The sequence below is a fragment of the Littorina saxatilis genome, linkage group LG17 (genome assembly GCF_037325665.1).
Source record: "Littorina saxatilis isolate snail1 linkage group LG17, US_GU_Lsax_2.0, whole genome shotgun sequence".
NCBI lineage: Eukaryota > Metazoa > Mollusca > Gastropoda > Littorinimorpha > Littorinidae > Littorina > Littorina saxatilis.
In genome coordinates, this window is record NC_090261.1 from 8,832,096 (window position 1) to 8,858,599 (window position 26,504).

General features: G+C 40.6%; 1 protein-coding gene across 1 annotated transcript in view; it reads right to left on the bottom strand.

Annotated features, from left to right (window-relative positions):
• Nucleotides 1-275: 275 nt before the first annotated feature.
• The window catches only part of LOC138952337 (cilia- and flagella-associated protein 61-like), a 203,828-nt gene continuing 177,599 nt past the window's right edge, over nucleotides 276-26,504 (bottom strand). Inside the window, exons 27-31 of the mRNA XM_070323982.1 lie at nucleotides 12,437-12,541; nucleotides 7,054-7,157; nucleotides 2,575-2,665; nucleotides 1,942-2,001; nucleotides 276-966 (exon numbers count right to left, since the gene is read on the bottom strand). Coding sequence (XP_070180083.1) covers nucleotides 826-966; nucleotides 1,942-2,001; nucleotides 2,575-2,665; nucleotides 7,054-7,157; nucleotides 12,437-12,541 — 501 coding nt within the window. The 3' untranslated portion in view covers nucleotides 276-825. The remainder of the gene's footprint in view (nucleotides 967-1,941; nucleotides 2,002-2,574; nucleotides 2,666-7,053; nucleotides 7,158-12,436; nucleotides 12,542-26,504) is intronic.

Sequence of the window (26,504 nt, forward strand, 5' to 3'; positions counted from 1 at the left end):
AACAAATCTCGTCAGTTCAGTCAGACTTCGTCCCAATACAATAAACATCACAAGCAAAGATGTACCATATACATGCAAGTTTATTATCAACAGTAAAAAACCACTTATATTGGCTTCTTAATCAGAGATGTTGATTGTTGATTCATTGCCAGACTTTAAGGGTTTTCTGTGTAAACATGATAAATACTGTCATAGTTCGTTATTTTGTTTTGGCTTGTGAGTCATAAAGTGTGAATCGTTACTTTGTACTTCTTCTCTCTGTTCTGTTGTCTGTCTTCTTATTTTTGTGCCCGAGGAAGACCCCAGTGGTCAAAACGTCGTGCTTTGTTATTCGTATAGTCTTCGTTAAACACGCGAGTACAGTATATTTTTTGGTCTTTTTGTTACTGTCTTAGTTCTTGACAAAAGTGAATTCAGCTTTAATTGTAGGTAAAACTGTTCGATCTCAAGCAATTCATGCACAACCATTTGCACCCATGGGCAGCCTGAAGCAGATGCACAGAGAGTCTTTCCAACTTGGATGATATAAATCATGTTGCAGGCAAGTTATTCCAGATTACACAAATCTGCTGTTGTTATAAGCTGAAAACAACCGCAACTGCCTGGCTTTGTAAATATGGGAAATTGTTACTTTTAATATTTTATTTTGAAGGCAAGTTGTTCTCAGCCAAAGCCACAGCGAGCAGATTGCTTAAGAAATTTCAGCCTAAAAGGCTAAACCCAGCCTGGTTTGGGCAGTTGCATGCAGTCTTTAAATGTTTTTATTTGTAGGCAAGTTGTTCTCAACCTAAGCCACAGTGAGAAAATTGCCAAGGAAATGTTGTCCTAAACCATGCCGGGCTTGGCGTACATGGGCAGGTGGTAGTAGTTGTATGCCAGGAAGCTCAGCAGTCTGGTCTCCACGGCACGCTTGGATCCTGTGCTCTTGTAAGCTTCCAGCAACTGCTCGCGCTGACTGTCAGACATCTGAAGACACAGCAGGAAAAGAGTTTAAAATCACTACTGATTGTCATTTTACTATTGTGGTGAGGGGATGTGAAAATACTCTGGATTGAAGTGTTTCTTGATCAGTTTAATTGTTGAGAAAAATAATCTTGAATGTGTCCTATGTGTAAGACACAAGAGCAAAAGGGTGTCACTACAGCTATGGTGATGAGGGTGTGTGACTCTGGACTCAAAGGTTTCATGGTTTAATTCATGGACCTGTATCTTACAAATCCATGGTTTAATTGGTCAGCTGTATTTACTGGTTTACTGCTTATGAAAGCTACATGGTTTTTTTTCTTAGGAGATGGATTTTTTTAAACTTCGTTCGAAGCTCTGAATATTTCTCGTCAAAAATAGCTGTTTGATGCAAAGTATTTCCTGGAAAAGAACATGTTTTCTCTTATCCTGCATGTAAAATAACAGTGCACATAGAAGACTTCCCCTATGGTATGGGCAATTGCTACTTGAGGTTGTTACTGGTAGTATAGGCTGCAAGCATGTGACAGTATAGACAGGTCTGCACATAAGTTGACCTAGGAGATCGCAAAAATCTATAAAATCTTAACCCATCAAGCATGGCCGAAATTCAAACATTTTACCTTCCACACAGATCTGAAGGCCGACATTTTAACCACAAGGCAATTGCGCCCGTAAAATTTGATGTCAATAACAGAACAAGGTAAACTTACCCTGACTTTCTGCACATAAGTTGACCTAGGAGATTGGAAAAATCTATACCCTCAACCCACCAAGCATGGCCGTAATTCAAACACTCGACCTTCCACACTGAAGGCCGACGTTTTAACCACTAGGCTGTTGCGCCCGTCAACTTAGCATAATATAATCACGTCATGTCCCAAATAGACTAGTTCTGGGGACAGAAAAACTAAGTTAGCATAGCAATTAGCAGCGCCCGTCAAATTTGATGTCAATAAAAGAAGAAGGTAAGCTTACCCCGACTTCTTCATCCACCACCTTACGGACCTTCTCTTCCAGCGTCTCCTTGGCATCACGCTGTAACACCACACACATCAACATCTTCACTTGAAGGTACACATTGTGGGGTACTGTACGTGAACTACATTTATTTATTTGCTTGTGCATGTATTGTAGCGATAGGGTCAGAGCTGCGAAGGGGGAACTTGCATATTTTGCATGTAATAGTCTTCACTTGAATTTATTGTGCTTGAGGTGTGTGTGTGTGAGTGTGAGTATGTGTGTGAGAGCGTGAGTGTGCATAGTTAGGTCTGTATGTGCATGTGCATTTATGTGTATGTGCATGAATAAGTGTGTGTGTGTGTGCGTGCTTGTGTATGCATGTATGTGAGTGAGTAAGTGCATATGTGTGAACTACATGTAGATGGTAAACCGTACCCAATCAAGCATTCTTAGACAAGTATTGTATGTAGGAGTATTAATAAGCATGAACACGTATAGGACTTCACGTGAGGTAAGATGTGAAGTAATTAATGTTTTCATTCCCTTAAAATATAGAAATACGATCAAATTTATCATAGAGAGTGAGTTACATGGGGAGAGGGGGAAGAGAGGGAGAGAGAGAGAGGGGTAAAAAACAAACTGTCTTACCGGGCTGGTAACAAGGAGCTCCCTAATCTCATCCCTGAAGTCCGCAAAACGATCGTGGAACACAGCGGTACACCACGCTTCCTTGAAGTAACTGCACACAAACAAAAACACTGATGATATAAAATTAAAAATATACAGTGGAACCCCTATGTTAAGACCTTCAAAAATCCGAGAAAATCAGGTCTTAAAAAGGAGGTAAATTTACACAGGTTATGAACAGAAAGTCTGAAAAAGCAAGGTCTTAAAATGGGGCAAGTCTGAAATTGGGATGGGAGGAGGGGGGGGGGGTGTTCCAATGTATGAGATCATTCAAAAAGCACAGAAATGGACAGAAAACTGTAGAAGCTATGCATCCCGTGGATTCATGTCTACATTGGATCTTACAAATGACTGCAAGTAATATAATACCCTTAGTTTATGCTAAAATGAGAAGACAGAACAAAAACTTTTTTTCTTTTTTTTTTAGAGAGAAACTGGTTAAAACCTTGCAGTAGCATATTGATTGATTTGATTGAGTAGCATCTCTAAATTCTATTGATTAAATTTTTTTCTCTCAAAATACTGGAGACTGAGTGCCCAACAAAAGACTTCAATAATAAGAAAAGGTTGTTTGCGGAGGTTAAACATTAGCCTTTCCTACACTTTCAATGAACAAGCACTGTACTAATAGACACTGTTTTAATGGCACAAGAAAGTCCGTTTTTTTGGGTAGTGCAAAATTGGACTTCCTTCAAAAGTTACTAATTAAGTATAAGCACAGAGACCACCAAACAGAATATTTTATTTCAATAACTGGCGAACGGGGGAGTTTGCTAGTGGCAAACGAATTGAGATGGGATAATATGATCAACAAACATGCTTCAAAAGCATTCGACAGTTAGGAAACTGAATCCTATTTGCGATCGTGACACAAGTATTGATAATTGTAACACAAAGTGAGAAAGTGCCTGGAAGCGTGTTGACAAAAAATATTTGTGCAAAGATGAACTCAGAAGTTCTCGGAGCAGCGTTTTTCTCTCTCACGAGAATGAGGAGTGAAGTGAAGATTAGATATTGTTTGCAGTGAAACACAAGATTTTGAGAGAGACACCTGTCAAACATTTCAAGACATCTTCCTGGTTCTAAACATTGATCATGAAATGTCATGTAAAATTGTCATTGAACTAAAAAGCTTTCAAGCCTACATGATTATGGAAGCTCATGCTCCCTATTAAAGCACGAATTGCCTGTTTGCCGTTCAGGAAATTGGGTCTTCTTCATAATGTTTCTGTGCAAATTGGAATACAAAGCATCAGGTCCGTAATTTTCTTAATCAAGACGGCGTAAACAAACTCGTCTATGCTTCTTATCTGGATGATCAGTTTGCATCTAAATAATTATATAACGATTGCAAAACCCCTTCAGAAAACGTTGTAATGTTTATTTACAATTCATTAGAAAATCATTTCACGTGACAAGCATTATGCCCTCCATATTAAAACAGTTCTGTCAATGGAATAGGCTCTGCGAGATCACAGAGAACCTAGATTTTACAAAACTCTTCAAACAAAGCCAGGCTCTCCAGGCACGGTGAGCTAACAATGGAATCGATGGGAGTCATAGACACGGGGCAGAAAACACTTTAATAAATACGCTGATCAATCCTTTCTGTCTCCCCACGAAAAATGTTGTTGTTCAGGAGACAGGGGAAATCGATCTTTGAAATACTTTTACCCCCAATTGGTTAGAACAAAGACTAGCAGTAGTGACGCTACCAAAACAAAACAAAAATAAATAATTAAAAGGAAAGAAAAGAAGAACTAAAATCATAAAAATGGTAGAGACACGAATCCCCGCCCTACCTTTTTTTTTTGAGTGTTCGCCACTTCATACGTAAGTGTGAAAGCTTTGCAAACACGGAAACATCTCACTTAAACAAATGTCTGAAGCAGGGGTTGGCAGTGTTAGAATTGCACAATATTAATATCACGTGCATTCTGCCTGTACGCATGGCCATATAGACGCGTGATATATTTAAAGGTGGGGTAGAGGTCATATATAAAGAATATTGTGCTTTGTATTTGTATGAGGAATAGTGTGTTTTGTGATATTTGTAAAGGTGGGGTCATGGTTATATATATCGTCCGCAGCAAATGAGGTTTTTATCCTACAGTTTATTTCTTCTGTCTCTTCTGAAATCTCTTTTTTTTCAGAGTACAAGAGAGGAAAGAGGTCAAGAGTGGGAGGGGGAGAGGGAGAGAGAAATAGAGAGAGAGCACTTTTTTGGATAAATCTGTTCACTCTTTTCTCAGCTTTCTTTCTAAGAAATGCAAGCTGTCATCGCTGGGTTAACATGTTCCTATGTATTTCCAGAAAAAAAGCAAGCAGGCCTTAATTATGTAGGAATAACTTGGGTCATATGGTAGGAACAGACACAATTAGGCACACAACTGCTACTTAATTGTTACAGTCATGCATTTTGTGAACCAACCTCTCCTTCCCTGGAAAACAAAAGACGAACCAACCCAACCACCAACCCTCAAGTCAGCTCTGGGTCACACTCTGGGTGTCTTGATACAGCTAGCAGAGCTGAGTTATTTTTACACACGCTTGAATTACAGTATCTCCGAGTCTCTGTCAAAAAGACAAACACATCTGCCTGCGATAACATCATTATCCAAGTGTTGAAGAATTACAGTGGTGGTTAAATTATTGAAAGATTTGACTTCCCCTGCCAAGAAAGCGATAAAAATGTAGTGTCTCAACTGTTTTCCTGTGCGTGAAATGTAACAATAGACAACTCTCCTCTTTTTTTACAAATTTTGAAAAGTCGACTACCTCTTACTCAGCCTACATATGCAATCTTTAATTCACGAGACCAGCTATAATGATACATGTAACATGGGTCTTGTTTGAACAAATTTGCTTTTCGTAGTTGCTTTGTGAGTCTGTTTGAACTTACTACGGAAAACCAACGATCAATAAACACTTTCGTCTGCAGAAGTCCTAGCTTTTGAACTTCTGTTAGAGGAGTGTTCATTGTTTCTTACCCCAGTACCTGCTGTTTGGAACAGCTCTCCTACATCTAAATTCAGCCTATCTGTCCACCCTCCAAAGATCATCTGCCCAACGATCTGCCCATTCAGCTATCCATCCGTCCATCTGTCTTTCCACCTCTATCCACCCATTCATCTATCTATCCACCAATCCATCTGTCTATCCATCCATTCATCGCCTTTACTTTCTATCCACCCATTCATCTGTCTATATACCTGGCCTTCTGTTTATCTATCCGTACATTGGTCTATCCACCCAATCACCTGTCTATCCATTCTTTCATCTGTCTATCCACCCGTCCATCTGTTTATCTATCCGTCCATTTGTCTATCCACTAAACCATGATCTGTCTATCCACCCGTCCATCTGTCTATTCACCCATCCAACTATCTATCCATTCATATGTTTATCCACCCGACCGGTCTGTTAGCCCATCCATACTTCAATCGATCCATCCGTCCTTCCATCAATTCTCTTGTTTGTCCGCACGTCCACAGTAGTCGAGGTCTCTTCAATATCTCGCTTCTTTAAGACCAAAAATGGTTAGGCCAAATAAAAATATATGTTGGTTTAGGGTAACCCGACCGACCCAGTTTTTCCCTCCGACCCAAACACTTTTCTTTTTTATTTCTAAAAAAAACCACCACAACTTTTGGCACATTTTGCGAACCGTACCGATACTGAGGGAAGTAACCTCCTTTAAAATCGACTAAATTAAAAAAATAAAAAAATAAAAATTTTATAAGAAAAAAAAAAAAGCCGACCTACCGACCCTATATGTTTTGGTCACGTTACCCTAAACCAACATATATTTTTATTCGGCCTTATGGGACTACCTTTACCTTTACACTTACCATGCATTGATCTGCAAGTTAACTGATGTGTGTCCGTTCAGCGATCAGGTTCATCTAGCCTTCCTCCAGTCGACAGTACGCCAATCTGTTCCGTCCGTCCCTCCCTCCCCTCCCCTCCGTCCCACCCTCCATCCGTATGTCGGTCGCTTCATGTGATTTTGTCCACTGCACCTCGTCTAAATCTTAGTTATGATATTGATCGAGTTGTCATATGTTTTATCCTTAAGCCATCGTCCTTCCTGTAGATTTTCAAGAAATAAATTGACCACACACAACATGCCACTGTGCAGAGAAAGTGGTGAGGATGGTGATTCTTGGTGTCAGTGCCCAAGTGGAGACTTGGCTTTATTCCATATAAAAGCCTGAGTAGATCTAAGATTCCCCCGAAGGCGACGTATGGCTGCCTGAATGGTGGGGGTAAAAACGTCCATACACGTAAATTCCCACTCGTGCAAAGAACACACGCGTGTACGTGGGATTTGCAGTCCATGAACGAAGAAGAATAAGAAGATCTAAGATACTCAGCCGAATAGTTTACTCGTGAAGGACTGTATGGCCTTCAACTCAGTAGATTAGAGCTACACTGTACCTGTAGAGGTTCCTGATGAGCCCCTCGTCGTAGCGGGACAGCATGTTGTTGAGGGTCCTCTGGTGAACGCCGTACAGACAGATCAGGTTGCTTGTAGGGACCGCCTGTAACACAGACATCGTTGTTGTTGTTGTTGATGATGTTTTTTTCTCAGTTTTAAATCACGTGCATTTACATGAACAACTTTAGTCACACACACACACACACACAAACACGCGCACACACACACACACACACACACACACACACACACACACACACACACACATACACACACACACACAGCAAGAGAAAAAACAAGTCGCGTAAGACGAAATAACAACATTTAGTCAAGCTGTCGAACTCACAGAATGAAACTGAACGCACTGCATTTTTGAGTCACTTGAGAAAAAGTGACTCTATGTAATCGGTCAGTGTTAGTCTGTCCGGCCGGCCGTCCGGCCGGCCGTCCGTAGACACCACCTTAACGTTGGACTTTTCTCGGAAACTATCAAAGCGATCGGGCTCATATTTTGTTTAGTCGTGACCTCCAATGACCTCTACACTTTAACGATGGTTTCGTTGACCTTTGACCTTTTTCAAGGTCACAGGTCAGCGTCAAAGGAAAAATTAGACATTTTATATCTTTGACAAAGTTCATCGGATGTGATTGAAACTTTGTAGGATTATTCTTTACATCAAAGTATTTACATCTGTAGCCTTTTACGAACGTTATCAGAAAAACAAGGGAGATAACTAGCCTTTTCTGTTCGGCAACACACAACTTAACGTTGGGCTTTTCTCGGAAACTATAAAAGTGACCGGGCTCAAATTTTATGTGAACGTGACTCATTGTGTTGTGAATAGCAATTTCTTCCTGTCCATCTGATGCCTCATATAATATTCAGAACTGCGAAAGTGACTCGATCGAGCGTTTGCTCTTCTTGTTTCACCAAGACCGCATACTCGTAGTTTCGTCAGTCCACCGCTCGTGGCAAAGGCAGTGAAATCGACAAGCCAGAATAGTGCGGTAATGGTCGCGCTGAGCAGGATAACACGCTTTTCTGTATCTCTATTCTTTTTAGTGTACTGAGTTTGTTTTTAATCCAAACATATCATATCTATATGTTTTTGAAATCAGGGACCGACAAGGAATAAGATGAAATTGTTTCTAAATCGATTTCGGACAATTAATCTTAATGATAATTTTCATATTTTTAATTTTTAGAGCTTGTTTGTAATCCAAATATAACATATGTATATGTTTTTGGAATCACAAAATGACGAAGAATAAGATATGACGTCATCAAAGGTATTTATCGAAAAAAATGAATAAACCGTCCAGGGATATCATTCCCAGGAACTCTCATGTCAAATTTCATAAAGATCGATCCAATAGTTGAGTCTGAATCGCTCTACACACACAGACACAGACAGACACACACACACACACACCACGACCCTCGTCTAGATTCCCCCTCTATGTTAAAACATTTAGTCAAAACTTTACTAAATGTAAAAAGAGAGATAGACAGACAAAACAGGCAGAGACAGACAAGGACAGAGAGAGAGAGAGAGAGAGAGAGAGATGGGGGGGAGGATGTGTGACACCCCCCACCCACCCCCCCCCCCCCCCCCCCCCGTACATGAGTGTGTCTGAGTTTTGTGGGCAAAGTGAAAGAAAGCAATTATTGTGACAAATAGGCAATTATGGAAACAGCTTTTTGAATCCCATTCATTTTGGTGATGATATAGATTGATACTATGTGAGAGAGAGAGAGAGAGAGAGAGAGAGAGAGAGAGAGAGAGAGAGAGAGAGAGAGAGAGAGACTAAACACTCAAACAGTTTACTGGTGAGGCAGTCTGCCCATGGCGAAGGGGGAGGGGGGGGGGTAGGGGATGATGGTGGGTTCAGCATAATACAAACCTCATCGATATCGAACGACAGTGCACATCCGCCTACCCATACACCCGTTATTTACTGACATGGTATATCCGATGTTAGACGCGTAATTTACCGATACAGTTTGATCGAGAGAGAGAGAGAGAGAGAGAGAGAGAGAGAGTATTGATGCGCCCGGGTTATCCCAGTCCATCCATTTACATGTCCCAGTGAGATGTCCCATTGAGGTGTGACGTCTGATTGAATGACGCGCACTGTTCTACTTACCACAGACAATGGAACAGAAACACTTCAGCTCTGTGTATTTATCACTCATTGTCGCTGTCTGCCCATTGTGCCAAACACAACGCGCACTTCCAGTTTCTATTCACTGTACTGCCTTATCATTTTTACATTTAGTCAAGTTATGACTAAATGTTTTAACATAGAGGGGGAATCGAGACGAGGATCGTGGTGTGTGTGTTTGTGTGTGTGTGTGTGTGTGTGTGTGTGTGTTTGTGTGTGTGTGTGTGTGTGTGTGTGTGTGTGTCTGTCTGTGCGTGTGTGTGTGTAGAGCGATTCAGACTAAACTACTGGACCGATCTTTATGAAATTTGACATGACAGTTCCTGGGAATGATATCCCCGGACGTTTTTTTTAATTTTTTTTCGATAAATGTCTTTCATGACGTCATATCCGGCTTTTTGTAAAAGTTGAGGCGGCACTGTCACACCCTCATTTTTCAATCAAATTGATTGAAATTTTGGCCAAGCAATCTTCGACGAAGGCCGGACTTCAGTATTGCATTTCAGCTTGGTGGCTTAAAAATTAATTATTGACTTTGGTCATTAAAAATCTGAAAAATTGTTAAAATTTTTTTTTTTATAAAACGATCCAAATTTACGTTCATCTTATTCTTCATCATTTCCTGATTCCAAAAACATATAAATATGTTATATTTGGATAAAAAAACAAGCTCTGAAAATTAAAAATATAAAAATTATGATCAAAATTAAATTTTCGAAATCAATTTAAAAACACTTTCATCTTATTCCTTGTCGGTTCCTGATTCCAAAAACATTAGACATGATATGTTTGGATTAAAAACACGCTCAGAAAGTTAAAACGAAGAGAGGTACAGAAAAGCGTGCTATCCTTCTCAGCGCAACTACTACCCCGCTCTTCTTGTCAATTTCACTGCCTTTGCCGCGAGCGGTGGACTGACGATGCTACGAGTATACGGTCTTGCTGAAAAATTATAGTGCGTTCAGTTTCATTCTGTGAGTTCGACAGCTTGACTAAATGTATTTTCGCCTTACGCGACTTTTTTAATTTTGTTTAAACACTTTTCGAACGTTATTTTCATCACAACGCCACCAACCATAGCCACAATAGGGTGACTGACAAAACTGAAATGCATCTCTCTCTCTCTCTCCCTCTCCCTCTCTCATTTAGCATTTCGAACATCATCTGCCCCAGTTCGAGGACAAAGTGATTATTCAACACACAAAAACACCAATTACCTGGTGTTTTGATTCCCCCCCCCCCCCCTCTCGTCATTCATATTACACACCTGGGTACCATCGACTCACATGACTGAACATCCACATGTAATCAGCAGATCACCTCACACAGGCCGCCTAATAAAGCGAGCAAAGTGTTGTGTATTGTGTTACCACCCACTGATACTGCAAAATATATGAGACACCCGCACACCTCTTCCACTGACCCACTCTCTCTGATTGTTTACAACGCGACAGCATGCTCCATTTTTATTGTGGAAGCATGTCCGGAAATTCTGGACCTCTAACATATTGCGGACAAATCGCTGGATTTAATACAGACTATCAGAAGGTAATGCGCACATTTAAAAACAAGACAAGATCAATCTGTCAAAAAAATGTGACAGAGAGATTAACAAGAAGAGCAAATGCTCGATCGAGTCACTTTCGCAGTTCTGAATATTATATGAGGCATCAGATGGACAGGAAGAAATTGCTATTCACAACACAATGAGTCACGTTCACATAAAATTTGAGCCCGGTCACTTTTATAGTTTCCGAGAAAAGCCCAACGTTAAGTTGTGTGTTGCCGAACAGAAAAGGCTAGTTATCTCCCTTGTTTTTCTGATAACGTTCGTAAAAGGCTACAGATGTAAATACTTTGATGTAAAGAATAATCCTACAAAGTTTCAATCACATCCGATGAACTTTGTCAAAGATATAAAATGTCTAATTTTTCCTTTGACGCTGACCTGTGACCTTGAAAAAGGTCAAAGGTCAACGAAACCATCGTTAAAGTGTAGAGGTCATTGGAGGTCACGACTAAACAAAATATGAGCCCGATCGCTTTGATAGTTTCCGAGAAAAGTCCAACGTTAAGGTGGTGTCTACGGCCGGCCGGCCGGCCGGCCGGACAGACTAACACTGACCAATTACATAGAGTCACTTTTTCTCAAGTGACTCAAAAACAAACAAACAAACAAACAAAGCAATAAAGCAATCTATTTATTATAATAACAGTGGCTGCAATGGATGTAGCAAAGCATTCTCTCTCTCTCTCTCTCTCTCTCTCTCTCTCTCTCTCTCTCTCTCTCTCTCTCTCTCTCTCTCTCTCTCTCTCTCTCTCTCTCTCTCTCTCTCTCTCTCTTCATTTTATTTGTATAAAATATTATGAAATATTTTGAAAGAAAAGGGTTGAAGTTATCACTTGTTCGCCATGTCTTGTTATCAGAATGTGTATTGATTATCAGTTTTAGAACGTGTCCATAAGCAGTCTGCTTGTTAACGTTCTTAATGTTGTTACTGTTTAAAAAGTGTATAGAAGAAAATTAATAAAAACACGCTTAAACCAAAGCAATCAATAAATAAACAATTCAATAAATACATAAGTAACATAAAAACATGAAGTGTGAGACCACATGACATGAAGAATGAGACCACATGACATGAAGACAAACACGACCTGTGTAGAGGGGAGGGGTTTGAACTGTTAATCTCAAAATACATTCAGCAACAACAAAAATTCCCACTCTGCAGAAAAAGCACTGAGGCTGTTGATTTTCAAAATTATTTCCATTGTGCTTACTCCATGAAAAAGCCTAGACCGATATGTGTGTGTGTGTATGTGCGTGTGTGTGTGTGTGTGTGTGTGTGTGTGTGTGTGTGTGCGTGTGTGTGTGTGTGGGGGGGGTTATAAAATCATTTCTACTATAAAGAATGTATCTTTAAATGTTCTGTTCTGATAGAATGACCGATACCACTCAGACTTCCAGATGCACTACGACACCAGCAGTTTTTAATGTGAAGCGTAATGCAGCAACAGCATGTTCTTAGAAGGAACGTACCTTGAAGTGGGGGGGAAAAAACTAGACAAACATGCAGTGACACTGACAGCATTTGGCTAAAGCTGCAGTAACATTATTTCTAAAAGGAACGCGTCTGTAAGTGAAACACAAACCCTCAAACACTGACAGCACTTGACTACTGAGCACGTGAAGCAAGAGTGTGATGTGACACTGACCTTCTTGGAGAGACAGACAACGGTGTCCACGGCCTGGTACTGGCTGACCCCAATCTTCATGTAGCCGTCTCCACTCCCTGCCTCCCCCGTGTAGATCTCGCGACTCTGGACACACAGAAAATACGAAAAAAACATTATCAGATAATCTACTAAACAAAGAGAAGTGAGTGCTCTTCTTCTTCTTCTGCGTTCGTGGGCTGAAACTCCCACGTACACTCGTGTTTTTTGTACGAGTGGAATTTTACGTGTATGACCGTTTTTTACCCCGCCATTTAGGCAGCCATACGCCGTTTTCGGAGGAAGCATGCTGGGTATTTTCGTGTTTCTATAACCCACCGAACTCTGACATGGATTACAGGATCTTTTTAGTGCGCACTTGGTCTTGTGCTTGCGTGTACACACGGGGGTGTTCGGACACCGAGGAGAGTCTGCACACAAAGTTGACTCTGAAAAATAAATCTCTCGCCGAACGTGGGAGTGAGTGCTCTAAATGCAAACGACATGTGTTATAGATTAATTGAGTTATTCGGAACCAGTCTCCTGGCACCTAAGAGAATAACAAGCATTGAAATGAACCAGCGACTGTCATCCTCAAAATGAAATCTTTCAGATTTATTAGATCTCCAAACAGCGCTCTGCCTCACTTGTTTTAAGATTCTCATTATCAGATAAGTTTTGTTCATCTCATATAAATTGATTTTTTGTTTGTCTGTCCACTTATAAATACCATTGGGTCGATGTATTTGTGACTGTTTTGTCAAAATCAAATTTTCCATTGACTAACTATTCGGGTTGTTTTTGATTCTGGAGTTTGGAACGTTAACAGTCCATCTTGTCTTTGGATATCTAGCAATCTCTCCTTATACTCTCGTCTCGTAAAATCGTTGTTATGTGGATGTACATATTGCTTCAATTGCGTTACACTCCTGAAGGCAGAGAAACCAAAACCAACTGTCATCACATAATGTCCTCTGTTGTCCCTTTGATATCATGTGGCTAACCCTTTTATGGACATTTACCTTAAATCATAGAAAGATCCAAGCGAAAAAGCTAAAAACACAAAACACATCAAACACTATTCATTCTGTTGCCAATTAATATTGTTGTCCCGTGGATATACGTTTCATGAAAACTTGCCTTGATCTCCGAAATGAATCACTCAGAAACTAAAACCAACTGTAAACAACCCATCAAACAACATTTATAAGGTTGTTCATTTGTTGCTCTCTTCTGTGGACACTCATCTGTGTTTTTTGTTTGTTTTGTTCTTTGACATCTGCCTTGATTTACGAGCAGAGCCAGTGAAAGAAAGTCCCCACAGACCACATCAAACAACACCTATTCTGATGTCCCTGTGTAGTTCTGTGGGTACAGGTTTTGCTAGTATTTGCGCTGGTCTCCAAAAATATCCAGTCAAAAAAAATAAGGCCTGGGACAACAAGGTAGAAAGTTAACAAACAAACTTTAATCTTCAAAAAACAAAAACGATCCCAGTAAATACACGGACAAAAAAAACAAATCACACACACGCACGCACGCACACACCAACACCCACACACACACACACACACACACACCAACACCCACACACACACACACACACACACACACTAACAAAAGCAAACATTCGTTGGACTCAAATGCCCGGTCAACAGTGCAGAAAAGACCAGAGAGATAAAATCATAAATACACAAATACTTTCAAAAACAATTCTTTCTATAATTTCTTCCTGGTTTTGTTTTAATATTTCAAACAAAAGCAGACAAGTGCATGTATGCATGCATGTTGACCATAAATGTCAAGAACGCCACAAAGCGAAATGACAGTATTGTCCTACGCTATTAGAAAATGTCTCCAATTGCTTTGAAGCAATCTTGCTTGCTGCCACTAGATTACCCTAATTTTGCACTCATTGCACTCCTGACTCCATCACAGGACTTTCGTGGCAATATCACATGAAAAAAGACATTTAACCGACATAAAACCCCAAAAACAAAGTCTACGAAGAACAACAAAATGTTGCTATATTGGAATTTTAAGTGTCCGCATACATGCAATATGCACTGTTCAAAATTCAAATACCGAGACATTTATTTTTGGACATACAGTGCAACCTCGTTTACTCGAACTTCAGGGGTCAGGGAAATTAATTCGAGTTAGAAAGAATTCGAGTTATCCAATTTTACCCCCCGTGTACACTACATTGGGTGTGCACGTTAAAGATCCCACGATTGACAAAAGGGTCTTTCCTGGCAAAATTGCTTAGGCACAGTTAATAATTGTCTACCTATACCCGTGTGACTTGGAATAATAGGCCGTGAAAGGTAAATATGCGCCGAAATGGCTGCAATCTACTGGCCGTATAAAATTTCATCTCACACGGCATCACTGCAGAGCGCCTAGAACTGTACCCACGGAATATGCGCGATATAAGCGTCATTGATTGATTGATTGATCCAATTTTACAATACAAAGTCACAATACCGTTTAACTAATAGTTTCCTTTTGCAAGAATGACTTTGCCGATGAGTGGCTGGCCTTTGGGGAGCTGTGGCAGGAGAGGCTGATGCAAGTGTTCCGTCCATGATGTGGCAGTAGCGTGTAGGCAATCAAATGCTGAATGAAAACTACAGTAACATCAGAGCCCAGGCTTTTACACACGTATACTGCCATGAAGAAAATGAAAATGAAAAAATCTCTAAAAGCTCAGCCTGAGCGAAATTGTTAGTAACAGTTCATGTACTTATAGTGGTACAGTACGTATTTGAATAGTACTCAGGTGTCACTCTGTTAGCAGTATAAAAGCGTGGGCTCTGATGTTTGTTTCCATTCAGCATTTGATTGCCTACATGTATTTGAATACTACTCAGGTGTCACTCTAGTGAGATTTTTTTCATTTTCTTCATTTATTCGACTTATGTGGGCTGTTTTGGGGTCAAGGGGTCGTGAAATAACATCGAGTTATCAATATATTCGTCTTAATGAAGCTTCGAGTTATCAATAATTTATTTACTATGAAAGAGAGAGCAGTTTGCAGGGCCCCAGAAAAAAGTCGAGTTATGACGAAATTCGTACTATCCGAGCTCGTGCTATAAGGGTTAGTCTGTAATCAGTCAAAGCAGGGAGTCAAGACGAAACACAAGATCATTTTGAGCAGCTACGCAATATTCTACGTATTTTGTCTGATCCTTGAAGTCAAGCCTGAGACACTCTGAAGTCATTACATTTTATATTCCTTGAAAGGTTGAAGTTGTCAAAGTTATTGTTGAAAGCAGCTCTAAAAACGCTGGCCATGTTTGTGAATCATTAGCACTGTCACCGGAATTAAGAGGCCAGTAGTTAGTTTGTTTTCCTTCCTTTCCTTTGTTTTCTAGATAGAAATCTCTTTTCCGTGGTCATTCCTTTAACAAAAAAAAGTATATCTATGAGAGAGAGAGAGAGAGAGAGAGAGAGAGCATTGAGAAACGCTAACTTTACGCCGCTCCATTTTACAGTTACAGCTCCAAGAAATGTCCTCTTGAACGAGGCAACTGGGAATTACGAACTAATTAGGAGGGGAATTTCAAGGACCATCACGATAGGACACAAAACAAAATTAAAATGAAATAAAAGAAGAAGCAGAGGAAGAAACAGGAGGAGGAGGAGGCAGGAGGAAATCCAATATTCCCAGAGCGAAGGGAATGAAGCTTCAATAAAAACGCACCGTCGTTGGCACCAAGGTTCATAAAAAGTCTGAAGGAGAACTGATCATCAAAAGCCTAACGTTAATGATACTATCCTCAGCACTTGACCCATTTTTTTTACAAGACGGGAGTGTGGCTCATGTGGATATCTTTCTTTGAATTTATTTGAGCGAGAATTTGAATTTGTTTGAGCAAGTAGTAGCCTAAGTGTCGTTATTTCCACGCAAATACACCCACTTCAGTTTCGATAGATCCGTGCTTCCTTTGTGACACTACTTTTAACAATCTTATTATCTTTAACATCGACCTATCAAACCGGCAACACACTTAGAGTTAATTACGCACATACTAACAATTCACCAATAACCGCGATTGCTTGAAATGTTAGCACATCAGTAAGAACTAAATACCTGAAAAGGTACTTCAGCACATAGACCTACCAGAACCGTGTTTAGTTTTAGTGGGTTTTTTTTTAACCTCGATTCAAATATTTAGCTACATACAATGCCGCATACATATAATCATACTGATCAAACATAGCAAGCTAAGGTGAAGAAAGTAACGTTCTAATAGACCCTATCGGTATTCCAAGCTCTCGTAATCTCTCGCAAAGGGGCTTCAGAGCATAGCAAAGCATGCGGTACAGCGATCTCGTGCGAGCTGCACAAGCCAAGGTTCGAAGTTCTCGCGATGTTTAAAAGCATAACAAATAGCGTGTCTCGCGAGAGCTGCTCAGATACCGAAAAGGTCTATTGTTCTCCGCCATGGAAGTATAAATCAGTAAGCACGTCACAGTGTATAACCTCCTGACCATCTGACCTCGAGCGCCTTCCCGGTCAGGCTTGACCGTACGGCGAATATCAGATGGCCATCACAGTTCGGCAGTATAGCCCCGGGTGGAAAGGTCACCACGATGCTATAATTAGCACCATTTCATAACAGTACTTTCAAGTACAGACACAAATAGACACGTTATTTCATTTCCTTCCCATTTTATCTTACAAACTTGTCAATCGACACACAAATAGACACGTTATTTAACATATTTCCGTCTTACGTACATCACTGACTTTTCACACATGAATATGACATAACAGAATTTACGACTGGCCTACGGTCAGTGCTTGCCTGTGATCCACCAGACCATCTCGTCTAGACACGGATCACTGAACTGTGAATACCGGACCCCCCGCGGGTTAGGGGGAAGAATTTACCCGATGCTCCCCAGCATGTCGTAAGAGGCGACTCAGTCTAGGCGCAGTCACAGCACGCGCCAAAAGGAGGTGTGGCTTAGCTGGCCGTTTGTGCAGTAACCATGTCGGTATCAATTAAGCTCCACCGCCGCTTCGGTCCCTGTGTGTTATTTTGACCTGCCATGCTGCAGGTCAAGAACTTTCCCCGTCGGTAGCAGACTATCAAGTTTCCAAACGCTGACAACTCCGAAGACTTGGGGAGAGAATTTCTCTATGCTGCAGAGGTTTGATGTACAGATTTCCCTGTGTCACTGCTCAAACCAGACCCGTTTTTACATTTAGTCAAGTTTTGACTAAATGTTTTAACGTAGAGGGGGGAATCGAGACGAGGGTCGTGGTGTGTGTGTGTGTGTGTGTGTGTGTGTGTGTGTGTGTGTGTGTGTGTGTGTGTCTGTGTGTGTGTGTGTGTGTGTGTAGAGCGATTCAGACTAAACTACTGGACCGATCTTAATGAAATTTGACATGAGAGTTCCTGAGTATGATATCCCCAGACATATTTTTCATTTTTTTGATAAATGTCTTTTATGACGTCATATCCGGCTTTTCGTGAAAGTTGAGGCGGCACTGTCACGCTCTCATTTTTAAACCAAATTGGTTGAAATTTTGGTCAAGTAATCTTCGACGAAGCCCGGACTTCGGTATTGCATTTCAGCTTGGTGGCTTAAAATTAACTAATGACTTTGGTCATTAAAAATCTGAAAATTGTAAAAACAAACATTTTTTTATAAAACGATCCAAATTTACGTTTATCTTATTCTCCATCATTGTCTGATTCCCAAAACATATAAATATGTTATATTTGGATTAAAAACAAGCTCTGAAAATTAAAAATATAAAAATTATTATCAAAATTAAATTTCCGAAATCAATTTAAAAACACTTTCATCTTATTCCCTGTCGGTTCCTGATTCCAAAAACATATAGATATGATATGTTTGGATTAAAAACACGCTCAGAAAGTTAAAACGAAGAGAGGTACAGAAAAGCGTGCTATCCTTCTCAGCACAACTACTAAACCGCTCTTCGTCATATCCGGCTTTTCGTAAAAGTTGAGGCGGCACTGTCACGCTCTCATTTTTAAACCAAATTGGTTGAAATTTTGGTCAAGTAATCTTCGACGACGCCCGGACTTTGGTATTGCATTTCAGCTTGGAGGCTTACAAATTAATTAATGAGTTTGCTCATTAAAGTTGTCATTAAAATCGATTTTTCGCAAACAGATTTAAAATTGATTGCATTGTATTCTTCATGATATTCTGAATCTAAAAATACATACATATGTCATGTTTACTCTTAAAATGTGATCACAATTAACGAAAATAAATTAATTAGTCTTACGATTAAAATGTAAGAAATCGATCCAAAAATGATTTCATCTTATTCTTTATCGTTTCCTGATTCCAAAAACGTATAGATATGATAGGTTGTATTCAAAACAAGCTCAGAAAGTTAACAAGAATACAGAAAAGCGCGCTTTCCTGCTTAGCACAATACACTACCGCGCTATTCTGGCGTGTGCATATCACTACGTTTTGCACGTGGGAGGTGAGCGGTTGAAAACGACGTTAAACACCAAATAAAGAAAGAAAGATTTACACCCAGTGTGTAAGAAAAACATTGAATACATTGACATTTTTCACGACAGACAGATAACTACAGCCTTTACTTGTATATAGATTGATGTTTTTCCTTTTTATATTCCTTTTAAAATTGATAAATATTTGTAAACCCTTCTCGGAACAGCTTTCGCAATTCATGTCCAACCACAGGCGCCGGACTATTCTGAATAACAGCGACTGCTCAAAGACCAACAGCAGACAATGATGAACTCGAACTGCCTGGAATCTGTGTTGCCTGTATCATTGCAACTCGCCTGCATGATCACATTTCTGTATTTGTCATGTAAATTCTTACAACCCCGGATAGAAAAACAAAAACAAAAACAGAACATGACGTCACACATTAAAAAAAACCCATGGCTTTAATTTAAATGTAGCAGCATTAACACTAAATGTTTGTTATAATGCAGTAACACTATTACATAATTATCTGATTATTCTTGTTCACCTATTTCGTCTCTTCTACCCACAGAGATATAGAATATTCTATATCTCTGTGCCAAGTCAAGTCAAGTGCGCGTATTGTATGTGCCTCTTGTTTTATGGACTGGGCAAAGGATCTGCGCCTTCGGCTCTGAGTCAAGTTTCCATAGGCCGAGGGAAGTGTTTAATTAACCGTATCAGCACACGCATATCGTGCATTCCGAACGCGTGTACTGGAGTGACTGACAGGAGCTCAAGTTCTCCCTCCCTTAAAAATAAGGGAGTCTGCCGCGATCGCGCCTGAACTGGACTAACGGATTCTGTTTCTCCTTTTACCCTTGTTAAGTGTTTCTTGTATAGAATATAGTCAATGTTTGTAAAGATTTTAGTCAAGCAGTATGTAAGAAATGTTAAGTCCTTTGTACTGGAAACTTGCATTCTCCCAGTAAGGTCATATATTGTACTACGTTGCAAGCCCCTGGAGCAATTTTTGTATTAGTGCTTTTGTGAACAAGAAACAATTAACAAGTGGCTCTATCCCATCTCCCCCCCCCCCCCCCCCCTTTCCCCGTCGCGATATAACCTTAGTGGTTGAAAACGACGTTAAACACCAAATAAAGAAAAGAAAAGATGAATACCGGACTTTGCATGACAATAGGTCATGCATACGGTTTGCTACCGACAGTTTTAACGGGCTGTCCATTATCTTGAAGCCAGGCCTTTTCTAAACACTACCTCTTCCAATGTTATGAAGCTGACAAGTTAGTTCTTAATGTTGCTTTTTGTTTTGTTTAGAGTAACGACACGGATTTTAGAAAGGGCGGAAAGCACCGTTTTCTACATGGGGTAAAGCATCGTTGGATCACCTTGACTTCAAACAGAATTTATACAGGAAATATAGGGTGACATGTAATACAACGGAAACACTGACTTGGGATCACACAACAAAAGCATCGTTGTTCTAAACACACACACACACACACACACACACACACACACACACACACACACACACACACACACACACACACACACACACTCACACACACACCCACACACATACACACAAAATCCTTGTTTCAGCACATTGTGACCACTTCTGATTTCCCCGTCGCAGAGAACTTGTTCCATCCAAATGTATGTTGCTACATAGACCCTAGATTACAACCCATAGGTCCATATTCAATAGTCAAATAACAAATCATGTTATAGTCAAGAGGTCGTTATGGCAAACATGTACAGGGATATTGACCTTCTTGGCTAAAACTCTACCATAAGACGGGGGAATGATCAAAGTAAGCACGCTAAAAATGTCAGTAAACGCGTACGGCATCTGCATTATATGCCCTTTCCCTTCGTAAATGAGACAGAGGAGAAATTCCATGTTTACGCGGCCCTTCTCTTGCATACACACGTTTAATTTACATCGCCATTTCCCCCTCCAAAAAAAATTCAATCAAATCACCTTTCCCAAACTCAGGTTACACCCTTTCAAATCAAAGTATTTAAAAATGTATTTTACGGCTTTCACGTCGAACACCGTTTCTGTTTGCCGTTGGTGAGTCGAAGGCAACAGCGCTGTTCAAACTTGTTCATACCATCCAGAAGGAAAGTATACTTTAAACATTGATAGCAATCAGCCCTGGCAGCCATCACCCAAGGGGGTATGGTATGTCAACGCGTTCTGGAAAATAAGCGAAGAAGAACAGTGGTGTAAGATGGGGAGATAGCGGTTTGGTTCACATTAAGTGGGTAAAGTGAGTCCCTACAGACGGGAGTTTAAGCTTGACTAGCTCGGGGAGACACATTCTTTAATCTACTGGGGGATGATTCGAATGACTGTCGCTTCAATTTGAAAATTAATTTAAGACGGTAAATGAAGAGCAAGGCAGAGGGCGCGCATGTGGCGATAAACATCAAAATGAGCATTCGCGCATTTACTGACACACACGCATGCATGCACACACACATGCACACGCACATTAGCACACACACACACTCTCACACACACACACACACACACACACACACAAACATGGTAAACACACACACACACGCACATTAGCCCACACACACACACACACACACACACACACACACACACAGAAACATGGTAAACACACACACACACGCACATTAGCCCATACACACACACACACACACACACACACAAACATGGTAAACACACACACACACGCACACACACACACACACCCACACACACAGAAACATGGTAAACACACACACACACACACGCACACACACACACACACACACACACACACACACACACACACACACACACAATGAGACATCCACACTACAAGACAATGAAACCAGTCATCCAGATTCACCAGCGATCACAAATAACCACAGTAACCGAAGAAGAGCTTAGTAACCGAAGAAGAGCTTAGCGAGCTCCTGATGCGTAGTGGAACATCACCCGAACGCAAGAACGAGCAAACAACAAAAATATCAACAAACGACAAACACAACAGAGAACAGGCTTGGCCAGAAATGTGATCGTGAAAAAATCCTATAAGCTTAGTACTGCCCAGTCTCGGTGTATTGTATTCCACAAGGCGCACATGTTGAGCTGTAGCAACGTCGTTACCTGCTATTCAGACTTGGTCGTGTGACAGACGTTTTCTTCTACACGAGATTACGTTGATTGTCTAACGAAGCCGTCAGCTAATCGAGTGTGGAAGAAAACTCTGTCACACGACGAAGTCGGAATAGCATTTATGTCTCACAGCTTCAACAGAGGACAGAACACACACGTTTTGCGTACTCAGGCTTGATAAGGCACCAAAAAAAAAAAGGTGTGGTTAAGGTAACATAGCCCAAAAAAATAGGGTAGGAAGGTAGGCAATCACTTTTTTTTTTAAACTTTTTTTTTATGTGTACAAATTAAACCTACTTGACAGGGAAATAAGTGTGCGACTCGAGCGCTTTCGCTTTCATTGCGTTTTCTGCACTCCTTTTTTTAAAATTTTGTTGTTGTTGACAAAATGTAATAAAAAGTTATAGGGTCGGCCCCTAAAAATAGGGTAGGTCGGGTTACCGAAACCACACCTATTATTTGTAGGCCTAAACCTAAACACAGGAGCAGCCATTGTGGAGAAATCTACTTTTTGACGACAGTGACCGAACAACTGTGAATGACGTATCGGTATATGTGAATGACGTCACAGTCATCGTCACAGTCTGTATCTTTTGAAGCATCGCAATCTTCATGATGTCTTTCTGTGTCTGCATCCGCGAAATGTTTGTTCTTTCCGGGATCTTTGTCATCTATGTTCATAACTCTGTCCTTCTAGATTCAGACTAACAAACCTCCTGAGCGAGCCACTTTTCAAGGGCAGCTAAATTCGCGTATGGAAACAGTTCTGTCGTCTGGGATGCCGTTTTCAGTATTCTCAGCGTTGAAGAATTTGTAAAGAGAGGAAACGATAACAGCAGGAGAAATAAAAGTCGTGTGTGCATTTTGGGGCTTTTGGAGGGACGATTTCGAGTTTGAATCCGTTTTTGCACATGCTCCAAAGCGTGTAACATCATTCTGCATCGTTTCTACCCCAAGGTCACTTTTCTTCAATTTAAAGGAACACATCCCATCAGGTTGCCTTCTCTCTCATTAACATGAATCACGGAATCGACATAGAAAGCAAGAAAAAACAACAGAAAGATAGATTGAAAGAAAGAAAGAAAGAAAGAAAGAAACCAACCAACCGACCAACTAACAAACACACGAACAAAGTTTTTAACAAACAGCCAAGCAAACAAGCACAGGTTATTACAAATGGACGTCGTGGTGGAATTTTGGCGTAACTCGTTTTAAACTGCTATTCCTGAGAAGGAAAAACCTGATTATTTGTTTAGTGACACAGTGTTTATAGTCGTTCCTGGTATGGATAGAAAGATAAAAGAATGTTAAATCATGTATTGTCAATCGTATTTAACAGAATGTTTCTCATGGAGAATGATACCATACTTAGTCTAAAGCACAAACATATCAAAATCGCTAAGAATCGAGTTACGCCAAAATTCCACGACGACGACGAAATGCAAAATGAAAAGACAACAACAACAAACAAACAAAAAACAAAAAAACCGAGACAAACAAACAAAGTTCTACTAACAAGCGTGTATTCGCACGCATATTCGAACACACAACCGTTCGTTTCAGTCCTATCAGTTCCCAGGAGTGCATTTAGGTCTTGTTTTTCTAATCAAACATGCCGTGCTAAAAACATGATGTCTACAAACAGGACTAACCCCCGTCACCCCGCCCCCTCCGTCCACCCTTCACAGCTCTCCAAACAATGCAAGGAGCGTCACGGTCACACTTGGCTGCACAATTCTTTCATTAACACCAACTCCTGGACACACAAGGTCGCACATGGTCATAGATCATTGGAGGTACCTTGCTACTTCATTTTTCCTATCTGTTTTCAAAACCGATCGTCCTTTACCCTGCATCAGTTCCGGACACGGAAACCATTAGCATGTTTTTAATAAATACAATATGTCTTTCGAGAGGTCTTATTGCAGACTACTACATTTTAAGGCCACCCCCCCCCCCCCCCCCTGCAACGCCCAACGCTTGAGTCACGAGGTAAGTACGTGAAATTCTTGCTGTCACGGTGACTCGATTGACTGTGCTGTTGACACCCGTCGTTAACACGTGTGAAATATGCGCTGCAAAAATATTGTGACCGACCTAACAAGCTGAGAGGCATTGCCGAGGAGTGGAATTGTAAGTAATTTGTAAGTAGTAATTCATCGAGGCCTCAAAAAATATTTTATTTCCATAATTATAATGGTCCGATCGTCTCGAACGTATACCATCGTATAAACAATTATTTCTCATACACGTCCATTAGTTACCTTAGAGGACGTTAAACCCTAATAGTCAGCCAGTCAATAAGTCTCCAACTGATTTTATGTTTCCCCTTGGATTCGTTGGTATACGCTTTATGCTTTAGTTCGGATCCATGTCAAATAATGTATGAATGTCATGATACTTGAACGGAATAAAGTTTTAAATCCAAAAACAAAGAGACTGCCAACGTTCCAAAATTCAGAATCAAAGAACAAGAAAGGTATATAGATTGTTGGAACGCTTGTTATTGACAAAACAATACATTCACAGATATTTCGACCCAACGGCCTTTTAAGTGAACAGACAAACAAATATTCACACAAAACCTATCTTGATAGAATCAGGAAACCGAGCGAATGAATCAATGAATAAAGTTTTGTTTAAATCAACTGATTTCCAGAGAAAACTACGAGAAGAAATTTAAAAACGACTTCTGAATTGTGTACTCTTCAAAATCTAGCCTCTCTTAGAGTATTTAAAAAACCCTGCACGCATTCAGACCGCCGCGGGACGATGTTTCAACCCCCAGACGTTCGCATTGACGTACACGTTCACTTTAAATTGAAAACGTCTTTGACAACAACTGAAACGAATTAAAAAATATGTTATCTGACTAGTGTACACACCCATGCTTTGTAAAAGCACTCATGCTTCGTGAATTAAGACCCCAGGTCTGACGAGCACATTCCGCCCTGATATGGCCCTTCGTGGTCGGCTGGGCGTTAAGCAAACAAACAAAACAAAACAAAACGAGCACATTTTCTTCGACGTCAAGTCATAATGTGAAACCTTTAGTTGAGCCGCCTTGTCGGGGTGTCAGTTAAGATGTTTAAAACGCAGACATAAGAGACGTACGCATTGACGTACACATTCACATTAAATTGAAAACGTCTTTGAAAACAACTGAAACGAATTAAAAATATATATTATCTGACTAGTGTACACACCCATGCTTTGTAAAAGCACTCATACTTCGTGAATAAAGGTCTCAAGTCTCACTAGCACATTTCTTCGACGTCAAGTGTTACGTTGAGACGCGCATCCTCATTTTTAATTCTTTAAAACAAAAAGTTCCCTGGCTGGGCGTGTAAAGGCGTGTAAAGCTAATATCTGAAGTTTGACTGACGTAAGGAACCTAATGTTTTGCACACACCCTAGGCCCCACATTTTCAAGCTACTCACCAAATTTGAGCTCAATTGACCCCAGAGTACCAGAGATACAAATCTAAACTGTCGTGGGACAACGGACAAACATCCAAACAGACACAGTGAAACCTAATAGCCGCTTTATACATAAAGGCGGCTAAATAAGCAACAAATACAGCTCTACGAACAAGTTTATTCACGCGCATAATCGAACACACAGACGTTCGCTACAGTCCTATCAGTTCCCAGGAGTGCATTTAGGTCTTGTTTTTCTAATCGAAAATGCCGTGCTAAAAACAGGATGTCTACAAACACGACCAACCCCCCGACCCCCCCCCCCCCCCCCTTCCCCCAACCTCTGTTCACCCTTCACAGCTCTTCAAACAATGCAAGGAGCGTCACGGTCACACTTGGCAGCACAATTCTTTTATTAACACCAACTCCTGGACACACAAGGTCGCACATAATCATAGATCATTCCGAGGCACCATGCTACTTCATTTTTGGCTCACGTAAGTGTAGCCTATGCGATGCTAAACTTTGTCTGTCTATCTGTGCGTGCGTGCGTGCGTGCGTGCGTGCGTGCGTATGTGTCTTTGGTAGAAACTTTAACATTTGACTAAACACCGAAATACTCATTTCACCTAGTTATTTTTCAAGCACCATCTTCAAAATATTGAAGCAATGATCAACATTGTGTCGGCATGTGTTTAGTTAAAGCGTGTATGCAAAGAAAACGGGTGGTGGGGGGGTTTTGAGGGGGCACAAGCAGTTGACTGGTTTGTGTCGTGTGTGGTATGTAGACCAGGTCAGGTGTCAAGACAAGGTCAGGGGTCGCGCGAAGGATTGTGGTATACATAGATTCACTTTTCCAGTTCTCACCTCTGCATTCGCCGATTCGGGGAAGGCGATTTCACGTTGTTCGGTTTCTAAGCTCCAGAAAAGTAAATAAAGAAGATGCCAAAGGGAGATTTCCTACAATTTGATCTGCACAGCGTTTTTCCAATGTCCACGCGAGGAAGAGCTGTCGAAAGCGCAGCGTCGATCTGGCAGTCGTGTCCC